Consider the following 18226-nt stretch of genomic DNA (forward strand, 5'->3'; position numbering starts at 1 on the left):
CTCTCCCTGCCGCAGCCCCCCTGGAGCCCCTGCCACTCAGGCTGGGTCTGAGGCCCTGCTAAAGCTTCACGTTTCCTACAGCGTAGGGAACCCTGCCTTCGCTCTCTCAGGAGGGGTCTCCTGGGTCCCACCTCTGACACGGGGTAGGGGCTGCCGGGGGTCGCCGGGGAGCGACACTTTGCCCCCTTTGACAGGGAGACCTCTGAGGTGGGGTCAGGAAGGACCCGCCATGAATTCATTAGTCCTCTGAGATTTCTCACACGCTAGCAAGTTATTGCTAACTTGGGCTACTCTCCAGTGTAAGGCAACAATCCTACAGGATTCTCTGTGGTTAGCACCACCTGTCCTCTTGGCAGAGTGGGGAAGCCCAGACCTGCCCCTCTGGGCAGCCCCTTTGGCCCCTTAGCCAAGAGCATTCCCAGCAGCACCCTGTCCCTGGGCAGGTGGGGTGCCCTCCCCTTGAAGCACAGTGCAGACAGAAGGAGCAATGGGGCGTGGTTTTGCAGGCACAGGCTGAGCTGGTTTGGGGAAGGAAGGACCCGTCCCCTCCCACCCACCCAACAGCCTGGAGGAAGCTAAATCCCAGCCAGAGGGAGCAGCTGGCAAGCCAGAGACCCAATTCTCCAAGAACAAGAAGTTTCCAAAACTGGAGAGGGACTTCCCCGCCCCTCTCACAGCATCCCTCGGCCACCCCCGGATCGACTGCTCCACCGCCCTGGCCCTGGCGCGGGCCGTCACGCTCCGGTCCCCGAGGCGGGTGGTGATGACGCAGTTGGTCACACTGTTGAACTGAGTGACAGTGGCACAACGGTGAAAGCCAGGTGCTCCCTGCCCTTCTTGTCCCTCTGGGACCAGATGGAGCCCAGGCAGTGGTAGGGAGGGCATCGCTTTCTTGAACAGCTCCTGGGGGCAGGGGGAGGGGCTTCCGGCTCTGCCGCACTGCAGCTCAACACCCACAGTCCTCCCCAGGCCCAGCAGGGTCACTGGTCGGAGCTGGAGCTCTGGAAGCTGGGGACGTAGGGGGCGACCATCTTTGCTCCCGGCCTAACCTCAGCCTCTGGGGACTGTGCCCTGTGTGTCCAGCACAAACCTTGTCTCATACGCTCACGCCCACCCCCCCCCACAGCCCCGCCTCTGCCGCCCTCCCAGGGGTCTCAGCCCCAGAGTGTGGACCCCTGCTTTCCCAAACAAGGCTCAGAGTGGTCAAGGAGATCTCAGACGTTGGAAACTGTAACCAACGTTAAAATCATGTTTGCATTCGACCGAGACTCTCCACTTCCAGGAATCTGTTATAAACAAAGATGTATGGACGCGGACGTTCCCTTCAGCACAGTGATGAGGGGGATAAATAGGAAATGGATGCAACATGCACAGTAGGGGCTCTTCGGAAACTGTGATTCGGGGCCCCAGGAAATGCAAAAGAGGAAGAGGATGGACTGAGCAGTGTCCGCCAGGGGAAACCGGGTTCTGGAAGAGCACATGCCCCAGAATCCTCCCTGCCCGATTCCCGCAAAAGCACAGGCACACACAGAGGGGGAGGGCGGGAAATGGGCCACCACCTGCTAGAGTGGGAGGACTTTGTTCTTTAGTTAATTCTTAAATCCTTTAGAATTCATTATTTTACATTTATTGTCCTTGGAGTAAAAACCTTTAAAAGATAAAAATGAAATAATGTACTTTATTCCATAGATGAGTGCTAGATAACATACAACCCTCCAGGTCCTCCCATCCTGTCTCACCTCGGCCTGTGGGTGGGCTGCCCCACTACGGCTCCCAGCGTCCCTGCCTTTGCCACACATACCTGTGTCATCCCTCCCCTGAGGGTGGATGGGCTTTGGGACTGGGTTCAAACTAACAGAATTGGGCAAAAGGGATGGGAGGTTGTTTCCAAGACTGGTTTATGAAAAGTCTGTGACTTTCTGCCTGGTTCCCTCCCTCCTGTGTTCATTCTCTCTCGCTGTCTCTGTCTCTCTGTCTCTGGTCCAATGTTCTAGAGAAGCAATCAGGTATTAACGAGCTGCCCTAAGAGGCTCCAGTGCAAAGAACCGACACTGGGTCCCGGCCCACAGACAGGAGAGACCCGAGCCCCCGTCCAAACTGAATCCCGCCAATAACCCGAGAATGATCTCAGACACAGACCCCTCCCTGACTGAGCCTCAGCTGAGGCCACAGCCCAGCCTCCTGGGGGACCTCGGGGCGGAGGCTCCCAGCTGAGCTGAGCCTGCCTCCTGGTCACAGACACTGAGAGGGTCAGTGTTTGTCCTTGTACGCGCTACGTTAGGGGATGCTGTCGCATGGCACAGACACCGGGACGTCCTTCCGGCCCCGGGTCTGGCCCTGCCTCCCCCATCCCCCCACCTCCTCTCCTCCATCCCCCCACCTCCTCTCCTCCCAGCTCTCTCCAGCCGCACTGGCTCCTGTCTCGCCTGCTCTCCAGCCAAATTCTCTTTTGCCTCCGAGTCTCTGCACCTTTGAGCTCCGCCCCCCCCCCACCCCACCCCAGCTCACTGTCACAGAGTGTGCAGGGCTGGCTGCTCTTGTCTTTCTGGTCCCGGCATCAATGTCACCAGGGAGGCTTTTAGACCCCCAGGGGCTCCTGGCCCTCCTTCCAGGACCCTGACTCATTCCCTAGAGCACTTGCTCTTCTCTCCCACGTGGATTTGCTTTCCTGCTCTTGTCCATCTGCCCCTCCAGGCTGTGAGCTCCTGCAGGGCAGGGACCATCCGTCATGTCAGCACCGCCCCAGGGCTAACAGGGCCCCTGCTCAGGGTGAGTGCAAGGGGGACGGCAGCTGAATGATCTATAGAGGGTCTCAGAGCCCCCTCCCGCCTCTGAGCAGCTCCCACTGTGGGCCTGGAAGCTAACAATAAAAGGTGCCTGTTGGGTCCGCGGCAGGGGGACGCCCAGAATGACCCCGGGTGTCCCTTCCCTGCTCCAGTTGCTCCATCCAGTAGAGTGCGCACAGCCCTCCCCCTGGTGGTCATCTTTGGAACTGCAGCCCCAGGCAGGAGACCAGAAAACTAACCACAGAACTTGTTGGGGGTCCTCAAGGCGGTGGTTCCACCACGGCCGAGGGGGCAAACGAGCGGGACCTGCCGGCTCCTGGGGGATGAGAGGGACCTCAGAGCCTCTCTTGCTCCCCTCCTTCCCTCCACTGTCCTGGTGTCCAGTTCACTCCGGAGGCCTCCTCACTCCAACCAGGGCAGTGACTCCACCCACTTCCAAATGCGGACCCCCAGGCGCCAACAAGGAGAGTCTTGTCCCTGGTCCCCGACGAGTGGTCCAGTCTCTGCCACCTTCTGCACCCCCAGGTCCCCAGTCCCCCAGGTCCCTAGGCTGCCCCCGGTTCAGAAGGGCCTCAGGGGGTAGAAAGCATTTTCCAAGGACTCAGAGCAGAGTGGGTCAGGGATGGAGAACCAAGGCCCGCAGACGCCTCTGCAAGCTTATGGACCCTAGGGATCACCCCGTCTGTGCACCCACTTTACAGAGAAGTAGGCTGAGGCCTCCTCTCCTGCAGCCCCTCCACAGTAGGGGTAGGTCTCATCCCAGTGCCCGGTGCCCAGAGTGGTGGACACAGGGCTCAGACCTTGTCTTCTCCAGGCAGCTCTAGCGATGGCCCAGGCCAGGCATCCCCCTGGGCACCCCCTGCCATCAGCCTGGCATCTCTCCCCTCCCTGTGCTATGGGACCAGGCATGTTGCTAGGGGGTCAATATCCCTGCCCCATGGCAGAGCTGCCCCCAACCTCCTTCTCAACCCTCTCACCTCCCCCATATGCACTCCCCTCTGACCCCCAGCAGGGCAGTCAGTGTGTGAGTGTGTGTGTGTGCACACCTGTGCCCTTGTGGGGAGGCCCAGAGGGATGGGCTCCGCATGGGAAGGGTGGGCAGGGGTCCTCCAGGATCTGAGGGACTCTCATCTCAGAGTAAACTCCATGGGAGGGTTGAGGCTGGCCGGGGGTCAAATCTAGGACATGGCTGTTAAAATGCAGACAGGCAACAAAACTCAATCCCGGCGCCGCAGCGAGACACGTCCTCAGGGTACAGACCAAATCAAGACTGGGGTGCGATGTTTTTGTTGGACCTCTGGAAGAATTAAGTTGCCAGGGAGGTCCTCGAGGCTGAGAGCCCCCAAATTCTAATTCTCAAACCTGGAGAAAGAGGCACGTTTCCTAAAGGACCCTGGGGTGGCCCTGGGCACCTGGAGTACATTGGAATCAAATGTACAGAAAACCCTCCAAGTGTCAGAAGCCCCGCGTGGCTGAGGTGGGGGTACGGCTGCCGCGGGGTGACTTCTCCAGTCAGGAGACAGGCTGAGCACCTTGCACACATGACGTGTGTCCCGACGCCTCCTTCAGATGTGACCGGAGCAAGTGAACATGTGAAACGGAAGCGTCTCAGAGGACAGAGACAAGAGGACAGCACACTGCAGCCACAGAGCCAGTGCTTCAGGGACACCCACCCCCAGAGGGGGCCGCCCCTCTCCTTCCTGGGCGGGAGTTCCCAGGCTGTCATCCACCCTTGGTCCACTGGGGATGCTGACCCCTGGGCTGGGGCCACTTCTCGTTTAGCTGGAAGGTGTGTGATGTAGCGGAGCCCCTGCAGGACGCAGACCACAAGGGTCCACTTTCCAGCACCCCGCTTACAGGAGACTCGGGGGACCTGAGACGCAAGGTGGGACGAAGACCCCTGACGTGAGCTGTTGTGGCTGAGAGTAAGGACCAGGCAGTGACTCAGAGGATGATGCAAAGTGACGCTGTGCCCGTTCTGAGCCTTCAAAGGGCCCCTGTTCCTTCTTCACAGCCACGAGACAAGTGCCACAGCTGAAGCACAAGCGGAGCAGAGCCGGCCCAGATCAACCCACCTCCCGCCGACACAAAACTGTCAGAACAAATGCAGCCGAGCTCCACAGCCAAGCCCAGCCTACATCAGCCAATCCCAAGCTGAGCCCCAGGCAGGGAAGCTAAACACATTCGTAGGGGGGAATTCCCTGGTGGTCCAGTGGTTAGGACTTGGCACTCTCACTGCCCAGGTGAATCCCGGGTTCAGTCCCTGGTTGGGGAACTAAGAGCCCACAAGCCACGTGGCGTGGCCAAAAAAATAAAATAAAAATACATCTGTGTGGCTGTTTGTTAAGCAGCAGGGGCTGACTGATTCAATCCTGTTGTTTTCTCCTTAGGTGATCTCATCCGTGTGCAGCCTCTGTCACCAAATAAATATCAGTCACTCCAAAATACCTGTCTCCCACCTGGACCCCTGCTCTAGTGTCTCCCACCTGGACCTCTGCTCTCGTGTCTCCCACCTGGACCTCTGCTCTCGTGTCTCCCACCTGGACCTCTGCTCTAGTGTCTCCCACCTTGACCTCTGCTCTAGTGTCTCCCACCTTGACCTCTGCTCTAGACTCGCACTCCCGCAGGACACCTGCATCCGGGCATCCCTGAGCTGCTCCGAGCTCAGGCCCGGCCCTGCACCCACGCCCTCCCCTCCATCTCCACCACTCTGGGCTTTTTCAGACTGTTTCATCTTCCAGGGAGGGCCTGCTCCCTCCCAGCCTCACCATAACTTTCTCAACCCGCACCACCTTTCATTTCTCAGCTCAAACGTCACTTCCTCCAAGAAGCTCTCCCTGACCCTTCCTCCCGACCTGGAACGAGCCAGGCCTGCTGTGGTGCGCACTTGGCACCTCTGGACGTATTCCTGAGGGTCTATGACTGTGTGCTTGGATGACTGAGTCAGCGTCCGCCTCTCCTAAAGAGAGAACCATGGCTGCCTGTGTGCCCACTGCTCTCTCCCCAGCAGCCAGCACGATGTCCGCGACATGCATGTGGTGCGTATAAGCGTACGGCTTCCTGAGACAGTGTAGGGTGTCACGGGTGGACGGTGGCAGAGACTCACTGCAGAGAAAGCACGTGGCACATTACATGGGACCTGTGGTCTATTTTGCAGCAGAAAAGGCCCAGCCGCACCTTTTTGCCGCGTAATCCAGAGGACACAGGCCGAAGGGGCCTGGCTTCGCATCCCCTGCCCGGTCAGCATGTGCCCCTCACCCCATCCCTCAGTGATCGTAAAGGACCCTGCTGGGCTACAGCCACAGGCCCCAGGTTCCACATCATCAGAGGCCTGGGGTCCCCAAACACCACTCAACAACCAGTTGGATGTGAAAGCCTGCAATTTGGAACAACACTCCTGCGGTCTAGGTGGACCACAAGTCGAGCCTCAAAGGGAAGAGCAGGTGGGTGGCAGCTCACTCTCACGGCAGGATGGTGTGTGCACAGGAAGCTGCGGGAGAGGAAAGAGGCAGTGAGGGGGTGGGGGACTGGCTCTCCCGGGGGCCTCGGGCACCGCAGAGGGCAAAGCCCCGACCCCCAGCCACATGGCAGAGACCTGGCCAAGGCAGCATTTGTGCTCTGGGTGCCGTGGCCTCGCACACGTGGCCGTGCATTCACGGTGGCTTTAGATCTTTAACAAGTGCCCTTGTCACCGCTCCACCTCTCTGTCCCCCACAGGAGTCAGCACCCCAGCGGGATGGGCACGGGGCCGGGAGCGGTGCTGCCCGAGCCCGAGCGCTTGCGGCCGCACTTTACCATCTTTCGGGAGAACTGTCACACTGCGGGTGAGCTCCAAAGCCTCACACACGTCTATGAACTTTCTCATACTCAGGAAGCTGGCCGTGCTCTGTCTGCCTGCAGTGGGGAAGCAGAGTCGCGCCATCAGCCGTGCGAGGTGGTGCCCCTCAGCACTGGAATGCCCGCAGGCTTTGGGACAGACAAGCAAGGTGCGTGCACTCAGGGGCAGGCGGCTACTGGTGGGTGACAGGAAGCGTCGGCCAGGGCGGGTCCCCAGAGAGCCTTGGGAGGTGGGGTCACCACGCAGGGTCACCACGCAGCGCCCTCCAGTTCCTTCTGGCCAGTCTGGCCACTGCCCCTCCCGCTGCATCCCTGGACGGGCCTACCCCGACGGAGACGCCCCAGCACCCCCTCCCGCCCTCTCTGTACCACCCACCCAACCCGGGGCAGAACCTCTTCCTGGTTCACCTCCTGCCCCCCAGTCCTGCTGTCAGCCTGGGGGCCTCTGCGTCCACATGGACAGCCTGCCCCTCCCGGCCTCTGCCTTTCTGACCCCCCTCTGCAATGGCCTCCCCACTCGCCCCTGGGGGCACCTCCCAGACCCTCCCGCATGGTCTCCACGCACAGGGTCCCGTGTTCTGCCCTCCCTCCCTCCCTCCCTCCCTCTCTCCCTCCCTCCCTCCCTCCCTCCCTCCCTCCCTCTCTCCCACCCTCCCTTCCTTCCCTCCCTCCCTCCCTCCTCCCTCCCTCCCTCCTTCCCTCCCTCCCTCCCTCCCTCCCTCCCTCTCTCCCTCCCTCCCTCTCTCCCACCCTCCCTTCCTTCCCTCCCTCCCTCTCTCCCTCCCTCTCTCCCTCCCTCCCTCCTTCCCTCCCTCCCTCCCTCTCTCCCACCCTCCCTTCCTTCCCTCCCTCCCTCCCTCCTCCCTCCCTCCTTCCTCCCTCCCTCCCTCCCTGTGCTCACATCCTCAGCCAGCCCTACCTCCCCACATCACCCCTCCTACCAGGCCACACCCCACGGGCCGTGACCGGCCACTGTGGGCTCCGTGTGTGTGTCCCCCAAATTCACGTGTTGAGTCCCCAACTGGGTGGTCATAGGAGGCCTTGGGAGGTGATCGGGGTAGCTGAGGTCGTGAGCGTGGGGCCCTCATGATGGAGTTGGTGCCCTTACGAGAAGAGGACGAGACCAGAGCACCGCCCCAACCCCTGTGCGAGGACACAGCGAGAAGGCGGCCGTCTGCAAACCACCAGACCCCACAGGCTGGCACCCTGGACTGAGGGGTGAGTGCCCATTGTGTGGCCGCTGGTCTGGGTGTCCGGCACGATGCCCGCTCGGCCCCCACTCTCTGCCCCGCACGCCCGGCCACTGGACTCACTGAGGAGAAGCAGGGTCTTGGTGGCCTGGCCCGCCCGGCGGCCCAGGCGCAGGTAGACCACGCTGTCCTTGTAGTCAGAGATCAGAACGTGGAAGCCCGCCACCCTCTTCACTGGACGGGAAGAGAAGCACAGAGTCGCCTGCTCGCGCCTGGACGGTGGGCCCCGACCCCCTGACCCCTTCCACCTGCCCAGCGGGGGTGTCTGGAAGGGCCGCAGAGTCCCCTCCACCCAGGCCCCTGGGCACACACCTGCCACGTTGGATCTGGGCCACGGTGGCCTGACCGCGTGTCCTGGGCGTTCATCCCCACCGGCCCATGTTCTCAGAGGAGGACAACTGGGGCCAGTGCAGTCGGTAGCCCAAGCCTGGGTCCCGGTGGCCAGGAAGCCCTGGACACCCCTCCCCCTGCTCTCCCGAGGGCCCAGCGGTTACGCACAGGTGTTCCTGAACACAGCCCTCTTCCTGTCTTTCCGCAGGATCAGCGAGTGTGCCTTGCACCCCTGTGACCTGGGGGGAGGTGGGCTGTGAGCCCCTTCTGGGCTCTGCTGCCCTGGGACTTTCCAGCGTGGACCCGGGCCGGTCCCACAGCTCAGGGGAAACACTCCAAACGCCCTCTGCCCGCTGAGCCCCTGGTGGACTGTGGGAGCCTCTCCCAAAAGCAGCCGTTTGAGTTTTAGGGGCAGAAAGTGATGGGTATTGGGGTTTCGGAGACAGTCCTTGTGGGATTTCCAGACTGACGCTCGGGCCTGGTCCCCGCCCCCACCCCCCGGCTCCCTTTCCCCTCCCTGGGCTCAGGGGTCTGCAGAGGATGTGCTGGGACCCCTGCCCTGGTCCACTCACCAGTTAAAGACGAGGACCACCCGCAGCTGGCCCATTTTGTGAACCTTCACTAAAGACGCCCCCAGCTTCCTCTTGTCTCTGGCCGGCAACCACCCCTGGGTGTCAGAGGCGATGGCAACAATGTACCAGAACCCTGAAAACTGTAGAGAGGGTGCTGGGGGCACGGGGTCTGGGCTGCCACACGGGTTCGGCCCCCACCCCAGTCCCAGAGAACCCACAGGACAGGTGACCCTAGCCTGAGGCCCAGGGCACGTCCAGCACCCACAGGATGGCACGGCCCTGCCTCGGGGCCCCCGCTGCCGCCCCAGGCTGAGGACGCAGATGCCCGGCTGCTCTAGGGCCCGAGGCGGCACCAGGCAGGGCCCTGGGCACCGGGTGTCAGAGCTTCCTGCCCACGTGGGCCTCGTGGGGGCCCCTTCCCTCCCAGCTGGCCCCCGCACCCCGTCCCACTGCTCTCCTTGCAGCAGAGCCCCTCCCAGATGCCCCCGTCTCCTCAACCTGTGCCCATGGCCGCCCCCACAGGAAACTTCCACCCAGCCAGAGGCCTCATTATTCCAGGACGTGTCCTCCTCGTGCTGCCTCCCCTCTGCCCACCTGGCACCTCCGGGCCACCTCAGGCTGTGCCTGTCTGGGGGCCTCTGCTACGGCCCCTCCTCGGGGCTCCTGGCATGTGGCCCACGGCCGTCAGCTGAGTTTTGAAGCCCCAGCCTGTCCCCAAAAGAGGCCGTCGGCTGCCCCACGGGGCCAACAGAAGCCTGTGCCGGAGCCCTCTGAAAGCCCGTCCAGCGGATTCCGGTGGCTCTGCGAAGATTTCCAGGGACCCCTCTTCCTGCTGCCCCTGCCCACCCTGGCCCCGGCGCCCGGCCGGTGGGCTGGGGGCACGAGACTCACCTTGCCCCAGTTGAGGTTGTGGGGCTCCCTGGGGAGCTGCTTCTGCGCCGGGGACCCCCCAGGCAGCTCCAGCATCAGGCCCAGCATGGGCAACAGCCAGCCTGGCCCCATCCTGGCCCTCCTCCCAGCTGCCCGCTGGACACCACGCTTAAATGTCCCCGCCCACCAGCCCTGCGTGGGTGTCCGGCCAGCCTGCAGCCGCGAGCCAGCCTGGTGGGCCAATGGCGGGGAGGGAGCTTGGGGCCCTCCCTCCCCGCACGGAGGGCCAGCCCTACCCTTGGCCCTCGGAGCGGCACAGCTGCTGTCCTGGGATGCCCCAAAGATGGAGACCATGATGTTCCCCAGGTCACCTCCTGGGCCTCCGGTCACCATATGTCCCCTAGAGCCATTGCACCTGGCAGGGAGGCTCCTGGGCCTCCTGTCCTAGCCCCCCGGGGAGAGAGGCAAAGGTTGGAACGAGTCATTGAGTCACTTCACAGGGACGAAAGTGAAGAACGTGAAGACGGGGCTCAGATGGTGCCAGCGCTGACGCGGGGGCTGCCTTCTCGATGCCCTTAGAAGGTACTGACGTGTTTGCATATGTGCACATGCGTTTGTGTGAAGAGGGTGGCAGCCTGTGTGCACCTGACCTCACCTCAAGTGAGAGGCAGTCCCCACCCTGCTCCCAGCCCACCTCCCCTGACGGCTTGTGCTCTGCCAGGACTTCAGGACACAGGAGGACCGACAGGCTCGAGCCCTCTGGGGTCCCTGCCCCCACCCCCCATCCAAGAGCTCCAGCCAGGAAAATCCAATCTTTCACACCCTGGGCATCCCAGCCCAGCGCCCTGCCCACTCTTCATCCAGATCACAGGGTCGTCCTCCAAATTGAGCGGACCAGCCTCCTGCCTGCCCCGGGCGCCGTGAGCCCTGTGGAAGGAGCAGCCGCCTGCAGCCCAGCTCCCACCTCCGGGCCAGAGGGCCGCTGGGGAGGGACGGGGCTGCAGGCCCGCACTCTCGTGCCCAGGCTGGCTCTGTGCTCTGTGCTCAGCCCTTGACAAGCCCACCCCGCCCATCCGCCTCTCCCTGCAGCCACCCAGCCCCGAGGAGGCAGCTCCCTGTCGGCTCTTCTGTCTGCTCTCAGCCCAGGGCCCTGCTTGGACACAGGCGAGAGGCATAGCACAGGTTTGTGGAACCGCTTTATTGCAATCTGCGTCGAGAGCCCCTGGGAGCAGCCGGCCCAAAGCCCAGCACCTGGGAGGCTGAGCAGGGAGGGTAGCATCTGGCCAGCCTCCTCCAGTCCCCTGGGGGCTGCAGCATTCACTGAAAACCATGAGGAACATTGGGGGACCCTGGGCTCGCCCGGAGAGGCATCAGCTCCCCCAAGCCCCCAGCCCTGCATGGCGGTGGTAGAGCCACTGGGATGGAGGGGCCCCCAGGGCCCCCAGACTCCACCCACCACACAGGAGCTCAGGGACGCTCGGGAAGGCCGCTTACCTGGAAGACCTTGCGTGCACAGGTGACTGGGGGAGGAAAGCGAGACGGCAGTGAGGACGGGGCAGGTCTCCCTGCCCAGCCGGGCGCCTGAGACAGACCATGGCCGCAGAGCACCCGGGGCCCTGCCGGCCCCTGCACACAGCCGCCCCCGCACCCCCCGTCCCCACAGGTCTGACTTTGGGCGGGGACTAGGTGACTCCTTGAAGACCCCCGAGCCCTGCCAGCCCTGAGGCCTGGAGGGTCCCCGAGCGTAGCGGAAGCCAGCAAATGGCCCCACGGTCCGTGCCCCTCAGCACACGGTGGCGTCAGGCTCGGTGACACTCACGGTCCTTCTGCAGCGTGGCCCGCTGCTGGGACGAGAAGCCCAGGCCCTTGCTCCACTTGGTGAAGAGGCCCATGGCCTCCTGGCTGGCCAGCTCCGTCCGGCCTGCAGGGGAGGTGCCCCCTGAGAGCCGGGCTGGGGGACGGGGGCGAGCAGGGGGTCCGCAGCAGGAACCAGACAGACACTTGGGACCCTGCGCTCTTCTGACCCCAAGGCCCTTTACCACGTGCAGCTCCCACCCCGTCCCTCCCTCCAGGCAGGGTCACGTCTCCCACAGAGGACAAGTGCAGGGAGGGGGCGACAGGGAAGGAAGGCTCGGGGCCCCGGTGGGGATTTCATGCAGGGATGAGTGATGGAGCGGAGCGGCCGCCAGCCCGCTGGGCTCTTTCAAGGCTGGGACCCCGGGAGGACGGAGGCCCAGCACGGCAGGGAGGCCTCCGCGCCCGCGGCCGCACTCACTGTACAGCTCCACGGTGCTGAAGGCCTCGTCCTGGAGCTCCAGCTGCGTGAGCACTATGGCATAGTCCCTGAAGTTGGTGGCCAGCACCCGGTACTCCAGCACACCCAGGGCTAGGAGACAGGTGCCGCCGGGGTGGGGTCAGACCTCGTGGGGGGCCCCCCAGCTGGCCGAGAGCCTCCCAGCTCTGTCCCCCTGGTCCCTGACCCCCACCCGGCTCCGGCACACAGAGGCTTGTGGTGGCTGATGGACAGCAGGTGAGTCCCAGCTCATCCTGGGGCGCCCTCCCGTGATCCTGTCCCCACGGGGTAAGAGTGCCAGCTGCCCCGCCCCCACACAGTACAGCGAGAGGCCTGGGGTCCCAGCTGAGCCCGCCTGACACAGTCGAGTCCTCTGTCCTCAGGACTGGCGCCAAACCTCTGACAAAATGAGGACCTTTCACTTCCCGGGGGAGAACGCCACTGAAGCCTGGGGTGGAGTCGCCCCCTCCCCTTCCCCTCCTGCGTGCTGACCCTGCCTGCAGGCGCAGAGGGCCCAGGGCTGCCAGGGGCAGGACCCGGCCCCAATCACGGTCAGGGAAATGGAGCCTGCCCGGAATCCGGACCACCGTGGCCGGCATCCTTACAGGGATTCCCGAACACCCATCTGGAATTTTGTTTCATCAGTTCCACAGCATGCAGGTGGCATCTCTCCAGCCTGGAAAAGAAAAGGATCTGTCATCACCCAGGGTCCGTATGCAGGACGAGAGAAGACAGGTTTGGCCACCCAGACCCGGCCAGGGGCCAGCGTGGCTGCAGAGGGGATCCCGCCTCCCCCTCGGTGGCCCAAGTTAGCCAGAAACCCTGCTCTTGACCAAAGCGAACCTGTCAGGGAAATGGGCCAGCTCGGCACCTGCAGAATGCGAATCTGCTCCGTCACCTCGCCAGAGACCCGCGCTGCCAGAACCACACGGAGAAAACTTAGAAGTTTTTTATCACTGCTGAGGGCACCAAAGGAGCATGAGACAAACAGGGCGTCTGCAGTTGTGTTTTGTTGTCGTTGTTGTTAATTAATTAATTTATTTATTTTTAAAATTTTTGGCTGCACTGGGTCTTTGTTGCTGCGCACGGACTTTCTCTAGTTGCGTCAAGTGGGGGCTACTCTTTGTTGTGGCGCGCAGGCTTCTCACTGCGGTGGCTTCTCTTGTTGCCGAGCACGGGCTCTAGGCGTCATTCCCGGACCAGGACTCGAACCTGTGTCCCCTGCATTGGCAGGTGGATTCTTAACCACTGCGCCACCAGGGAAGCCCCAGGTCTGCAGTTCTGGATAAAGAGACTCAACACCAAAAGGGGCCAAATTCCCTAAGCCGCCAGTCCGCAAAATGAGCAGACCCACTTCTGTAAGTGCAGCAAGACCAGCTCCCCCGCCAGTTCCGTGCAAGACACAGGAATAGCAAGGAAAAGCCTAAAAGGAAGTGTAACCAGCAAAAACAAGCCGGTAAACTGACAAGGCATTGTGGGGCCCCAAGAGGGAAAACAATGAGACTTGGCACAGAAATAGACAAATCAAAGGAACAGAAGAGAAAGCCCGAAAATGAAGCAAAAAGCAGAGGAGGTTCGCTCGAGACAAGGTAGCATCTCAGTCAGTGGAGGAAGAGGAACCACTGGGTGAGTGGAGCTGGGCGACTGGGCCCTTCAGCGATGGTCGCAGCTCGTGCATCCCCAGGCTCAGCCCCGAGCAGGTCAGAGGTCAGAGGCCCTCTTAGCTCCAGGGAGACAGAAAGGCTTCTGAACACAAAACCCAGAAGCCCTGAGAGAAGCCAGGTGTTTACACCTGCACTAAAACTAAAAGAGCCCTTCCTATCAACAGCTCCTCGGTGGTATAAGAAAAATGACAAAATGGGAAATATATTTGCATCTAACTTTATCACAGACAGTGGCTAAAAATCCCTAATACTTAAGCGTTCTTGCAAGTCAATAATAACCCGCCCGAGGGAAAAGTATGCAAAAGATATGAACAGACGCTGGGCTGGGAAGGAAACACAGAAGGAACAGGTACCGAGACGTCTCACTCCCTCGTGATCAGAGAAAGAAGCAAAAACTAACATGGGGAAGTTTGTCGCCTATAAAGACAAAAGAGAATAAAATTTTAAATGTTTCAAAAGAGGGCAGATTCCCTGGTGGCGCAGTGGTTAAGAATCTGCCTGCCAATGCAGAGGACACGGGTTTGAGCCCTGATCCGGGAAGATCCCACATGCCGCGGAGCAACTAAGCCCGTGAGCCACAACTATGGAGCCTGCGAACCACAAGTACTGAAGCCTGCGCGCCTGGAGCCTATGCTCTGCAACTAGAGAAGCCACCACAATGAGAAGCCCGTGCACTGCAACGAAGACCCAACGCAGCCAAAAATAAAATAAGTGAAATAAATAAATTTATTTTTTAAAAAAAGAGGGTAGAGACCCCAGGGACTGACACGGAACGGTTTGGCCCTCGTGTTTAAATGACACGCGTGTGCTTGTGTGTGCCTGAACGTCCCTGAGGAGCTGCAGCAGATCAAAACCGTGGGCCACCTGTGGGGAGGGGGCCACTGGCTGAGGTGGGGGGGGGGAAAGACCCCTGCTTTCCACCCCTGGGGATTCTGATTTTTCTTTTGGCTGTGCCACGCGGCTTACAAAATCTTAGTTCCCCAACCAGGGATCGAACCCATGCCCTCAGCAGTGAAAGCGCTGAGTGCCAACCACTGGACCTCCAGGGAATTCCCGGGGCACTCTGATTTTTTGAAACACGCAAATGTGTTTCCTATTCAAAATCCGGCAAATGAAGTTCACATTACATAACAAAATGAAACGGCTGCTTGCCTGTCCTGTAAGCCCTAGTCTGACTGTGAGTCCTGCAGACGGGCTGGCCGAGGTCCTCAGACAGAGGCACCTTGACAGGGCTCAGAGCAAGGCCACTCACCAGCCCCAACCGCAAGCAGGTTCCAGCAAGAGTGTCGGAGACCCCCCTCCCCTGCGATTGCCGTGGTCCTCTCCCCGTCCACGGCTGTTCCACAGGGCCCAGGGCTCTCCAGAGGCCAGGTTTCCATATGCAGATTGTTTTCCCACCAGCCTCATCAGGACTCACCGAGCCATGTGGCTTTGGGGCTGCCACCCACGCCACATGTGACCCCATGTTCACCCAACTCAGAGGGGCCCCCGCCCCAGCACAGACCCCCTCGGTCCTTGCGCATCCTCGGCCTGGCTGGCCCAGGTGGACGGCAGCCCCGCCATCTCCTGAAGGCAGTGAGCGTGCCTCAGGGAGCAGGGGAGAAAGTTCCCCTCTCAGGCCGGGGTCTGCGTGGCTGTTCAGGCCGCGCGATGGCTCCAGATTCAGGGTGGAAATGCCCGTGGTGCACCACCAGCTGGTGACTGCCTGGCCTTCCCCACGTGAAAGATGGGGACGCTAGAACGACACCTCCCCCAGCACGCCATGCCCCCCGCCCCCTGCCTGGCTCCCCCCAGGTGTCCCAGGCAGCAAGGTCCCCCAGAAGCACGACCCCTCCTTCCAGCATCCCTTGCCCCAAGGTGTGCGTGGGGTCTGCTCCACTGGCCAAAATCGGCCAAGGCTCAGCCTGACACCACAAGTCCTGTCTGATAAATGACCTCAGTGACCACGTCTTCTGACACCACAAGTCCTGTCTGATAAATGGCCTCAGTGACCACGTCTTCTGGGGGATTCATTTTCCGAGAGAACCAGGGGCTCCAAGCCACAGATGCACGGACCCACCTTAAGTAGCAGCTCAGGAGGGCCTTAAGCAAAGAAGAGGCCTCTCCCGCTGACCAGAGACCCTGCCAAGCTACCCAAGGGCCTGGAACAGCAGGGGGGGAGGTCAGAAGCTGTGCCCCGGTGGAGAAGGCGTGAGTCCCACCCAGGGGCGCCCCAGCCAGGAGTCCAGGGATGCAGAGCCCAGACGCCAGGCAGAGGGTGGCTCTCAGAGCAGAGCCCAGCGCGGAGGGGGAGGGAGGGGAGGGAGGGGAGGGCGGGGCCCGCCGTCCAGACCCCAGCCCCACGCACCGGTTCCGGGAGGACAGCATCTTCAGAGTGTTCTCTGGCGTGAGGGTCAGCATGACCCCCTCGATGTTCTTCGTGGCCTTGTCCACCACAAAGTCCTTCTCCCCCGAGGCCACAGCGAGAATGTACCAGGACCCCAGGAGCTGATGGAGGAGGAACGGGTGAGGGGGCCTGTCCCTCCAGCCCCGGCCCATCCTCTTGATCTGGGGGCCCTGACGCAGGCTAGCCCATCCACCCACAGCCCCCGTGGTCTGGGCTGGCACTGGGGGAGCCCAGAGGCCGTGCGGCCCCAAGGCATGTGCTGGCACAAGAGGGCTGTCACCTGCCGAGGGTCCAACCTCCCCAGCCATGCGGCCCGGGCCCTGGGCACCAAGACCAAAGCCAGAAGGGCGGCCAGCAGCACAGCCCTCATCCTCGCAGAGGTCTGCACACCAGCACACCTGCGCGGGGGTGAGCGAGCCCTCCAGCCCCCGGAAGCCTCTTTAAAAGGCTCAGAATGCACTGCTGTGGGCGGCCGCTAACCGCCGGGGCACCATCCTGGCCTCTCTTCTCGCGAGGTGGCAAAAGTACTGGGGCGGTGGGGCGGGGGGGGGGGAGGCGGGGGAATTAATCCTCCAGACGTGCCGGAGAGTGGGCTGTGGGCGCTGGGGAGCGTGTGCGAAGCCCCTCCTATGTAGACACATTCGTGCCATCCCCGTTTCTCTCACTTGGAAGGTTCCAGAAGGAGCATCCAGCCCTCAGCCGCACCATCCCCTCCCCTCCCCTCCCCTCCTCTCCGGGGAGCCAACAGTCTCTGGCTCAGTCTGGGCAGGCCAGGGACTCTGCCCTTGAACCCAGGCCAAGGTCATGTCTGAGGAGAGCGTCAAGAACAAGTAGCCCCTACAGAAGCTGCAGCTGTGCATATCTTTTGTTTCCATCCTTAAAAGTATGAAAAGTCCCCGCGCAGCTTTTTGGAAAGCTCCCACCTCCTCCCGGCCCAGCAACCCTCCTGCTCTGCGGGCTGCGGGCTCCTGCCCCATCACGGCAACACCCAGCGGAACGCCCTGTTCCTTCCGCCCGCCGCTCCTCGCCCGTCTGGACCTGCCCACTCTCTGGCAGCCTCACCCTGCTGCCTCCTACCCCTGCTCACCATGACCCTGGCCAGGCCCCCAAGGCCGCATGGGAGCTCTCCCTGGGCCTGGGCTGCCCGCCCTGGGTCATCGGAGACCCTGCCTGGGAGTGAAGGGCAGGGGGCTCGGCAGGATCTGTCTGAGCCCCCGAAACCCAGGCGGAAGTAACTGGGAAGATGCCTCGCCGGGGTGGGGGATCCTGCACACCACAGCTCCCAGACCCCTCTGCTGGTTGGCTTCCAGGGGTGCTGTGGACACAGAACAGGCAGGGTTTGGAAGGTGAGGACAGATGAAGCCATCTGTCCTGCCGGGCCTTCCCAGGAGGGACCTCGGCCAAGCCAGCACCCCAGCCCTGCTTGGGAGATGAGCCCTGCAGGAAAGGGGATGAAAGTAAGCCCGCCGCACGCAGACTTGCAGCTAAGCCTTGCCCTGCCTCAGGGCCCAGAGAGCCTCAAGCCTGAGCTTGGATGGGGGTGGTTCCTGACCACAGGCCTCCCAGATGCCTGACGGAAGAAAATGACAATAAAAGACAAAAACATCACCCCGACCTTGACATTAACCTCGTTAGTTATTTTTTCAAGTTCAGTTTCCTAAAAAAACACTTGGGAGACGAAGGCAATGTGAGTGAGAAGCAGCAGGAAAAACAGACGCCAGAAGCAGACCCATGGGTGATGCTTCCTACGCGGGAATTAAAGGCAGGCTGTTTAGTCCGTTGGGGCTGAAACACAGAAAACCACAGGCCGGCGGCTTGTAAACAACAGACATTTATTTCTCATAGTTCTAACTTTTTTTTTTTTTTTTTGCGGTACGCGGGCCTCTCACTGTTGTGGCCTCTCCCGTTGCAGAGCACAGGCTCCAGACGCGCAGGCTCAGCAGCCATGGCTCACGCACCCAGCCGCTCCGCGGCATGTGGGATCTTCCCAGACCGGGGCACGAACCCGTGTCCCCAGCATCGGCAGGCGGACTCCCAACCACTGCGCCACCAGGGAAGCCCTATAATTGTACTCTTGATAACAGAGAGTAAAACATGCACAAAATTGATTGGTCACAGAGAAAGCATCGATGAGTTCCACAAAGTAGAAATATTACAAACAACGTTCTCTGACCAAAATACAATAAAACTGGGACTTCCCTGGCAGTCCCGGGGTTAAGACTCTGTGCTTCCAATGCA

General features: G+C 61.5%; 1 protein-coding gene across 1 annotated transcript; it reads right to left on the bottom strand.

Moving 5' to 3' along the window:
* Window positions 1–5708: 5708 nt before the first annotated feature.
* On the bottom strand, window positions 5709–16541 carry LOC111177018 (epididymal-specific lipocalin-6). Its single transcript, XM_089914022.1, has 10 exons — window positions 16269–16541; window positions 15950–16089; window positions 12544–12614; window positions 11921–12031; window positions 11465–11566; window positions 11140–11165; window positions 8776–8915; window positions 8372–8442; window positions 7937–8047; window positions 5709–6680 (listed from the first exon to the last, which is right to left on the bottom strand). The coding sequence occupies exons 1-10, from the start codon at window positions 16356–16358 to the stop codon at window positions 6475–6477; spliced, it is 1068 nt and encodes a 355-aa protein (XP_089770148.1). The 5' UTR covers window positions 16359–16541; the 3' UTR covers window positions 5709–6474.
* Window positions 16542–18226: the final 1685 nt, after the last annotated feature.

Source organism: Delphinapterus leucas, chromosome 6, assembly GCF_059928025.1.
Source record: "Delphinapterus leucas isolate spDelLeu-1000000601 "Yukka" chromosome 6, BTC_Dleu_Yukka2, whole genome shotgun sequence".
Classification (NCBI taxonomy): Eukaryota; Metazoa; Chordata; class Mammalia; order Artiodactyla; family Monodontidae; genus Delphinapterus; species Delphinapterus leucas.

Bases quoted from the DNA above. Each gene is read 5' to 3' on its own strand.
- LOC111177018 (XM_089914022.1), bottom strand. From the start codon at position 16,358: ATGAGGGCTGTGCTGCTGGCCGCCCTTCTGGCTTTGGTCTTGGTGCCC. The intron at 16,090-16,268 runs GTGACAGCCCTC...CTCCTCCATCAG, and splicing joins GGAGGTTGGACCCTCGGCAG to CTCCTGGGGTCCTGGTACAT. The intron at 11,567-11,920 runs GTGAGTGCGGCC...CCTCCCCTGCAG, and splicing joins CAGCACCGTGGAGCTGTACA to GCCGGACGGAGCTGGCCAGC.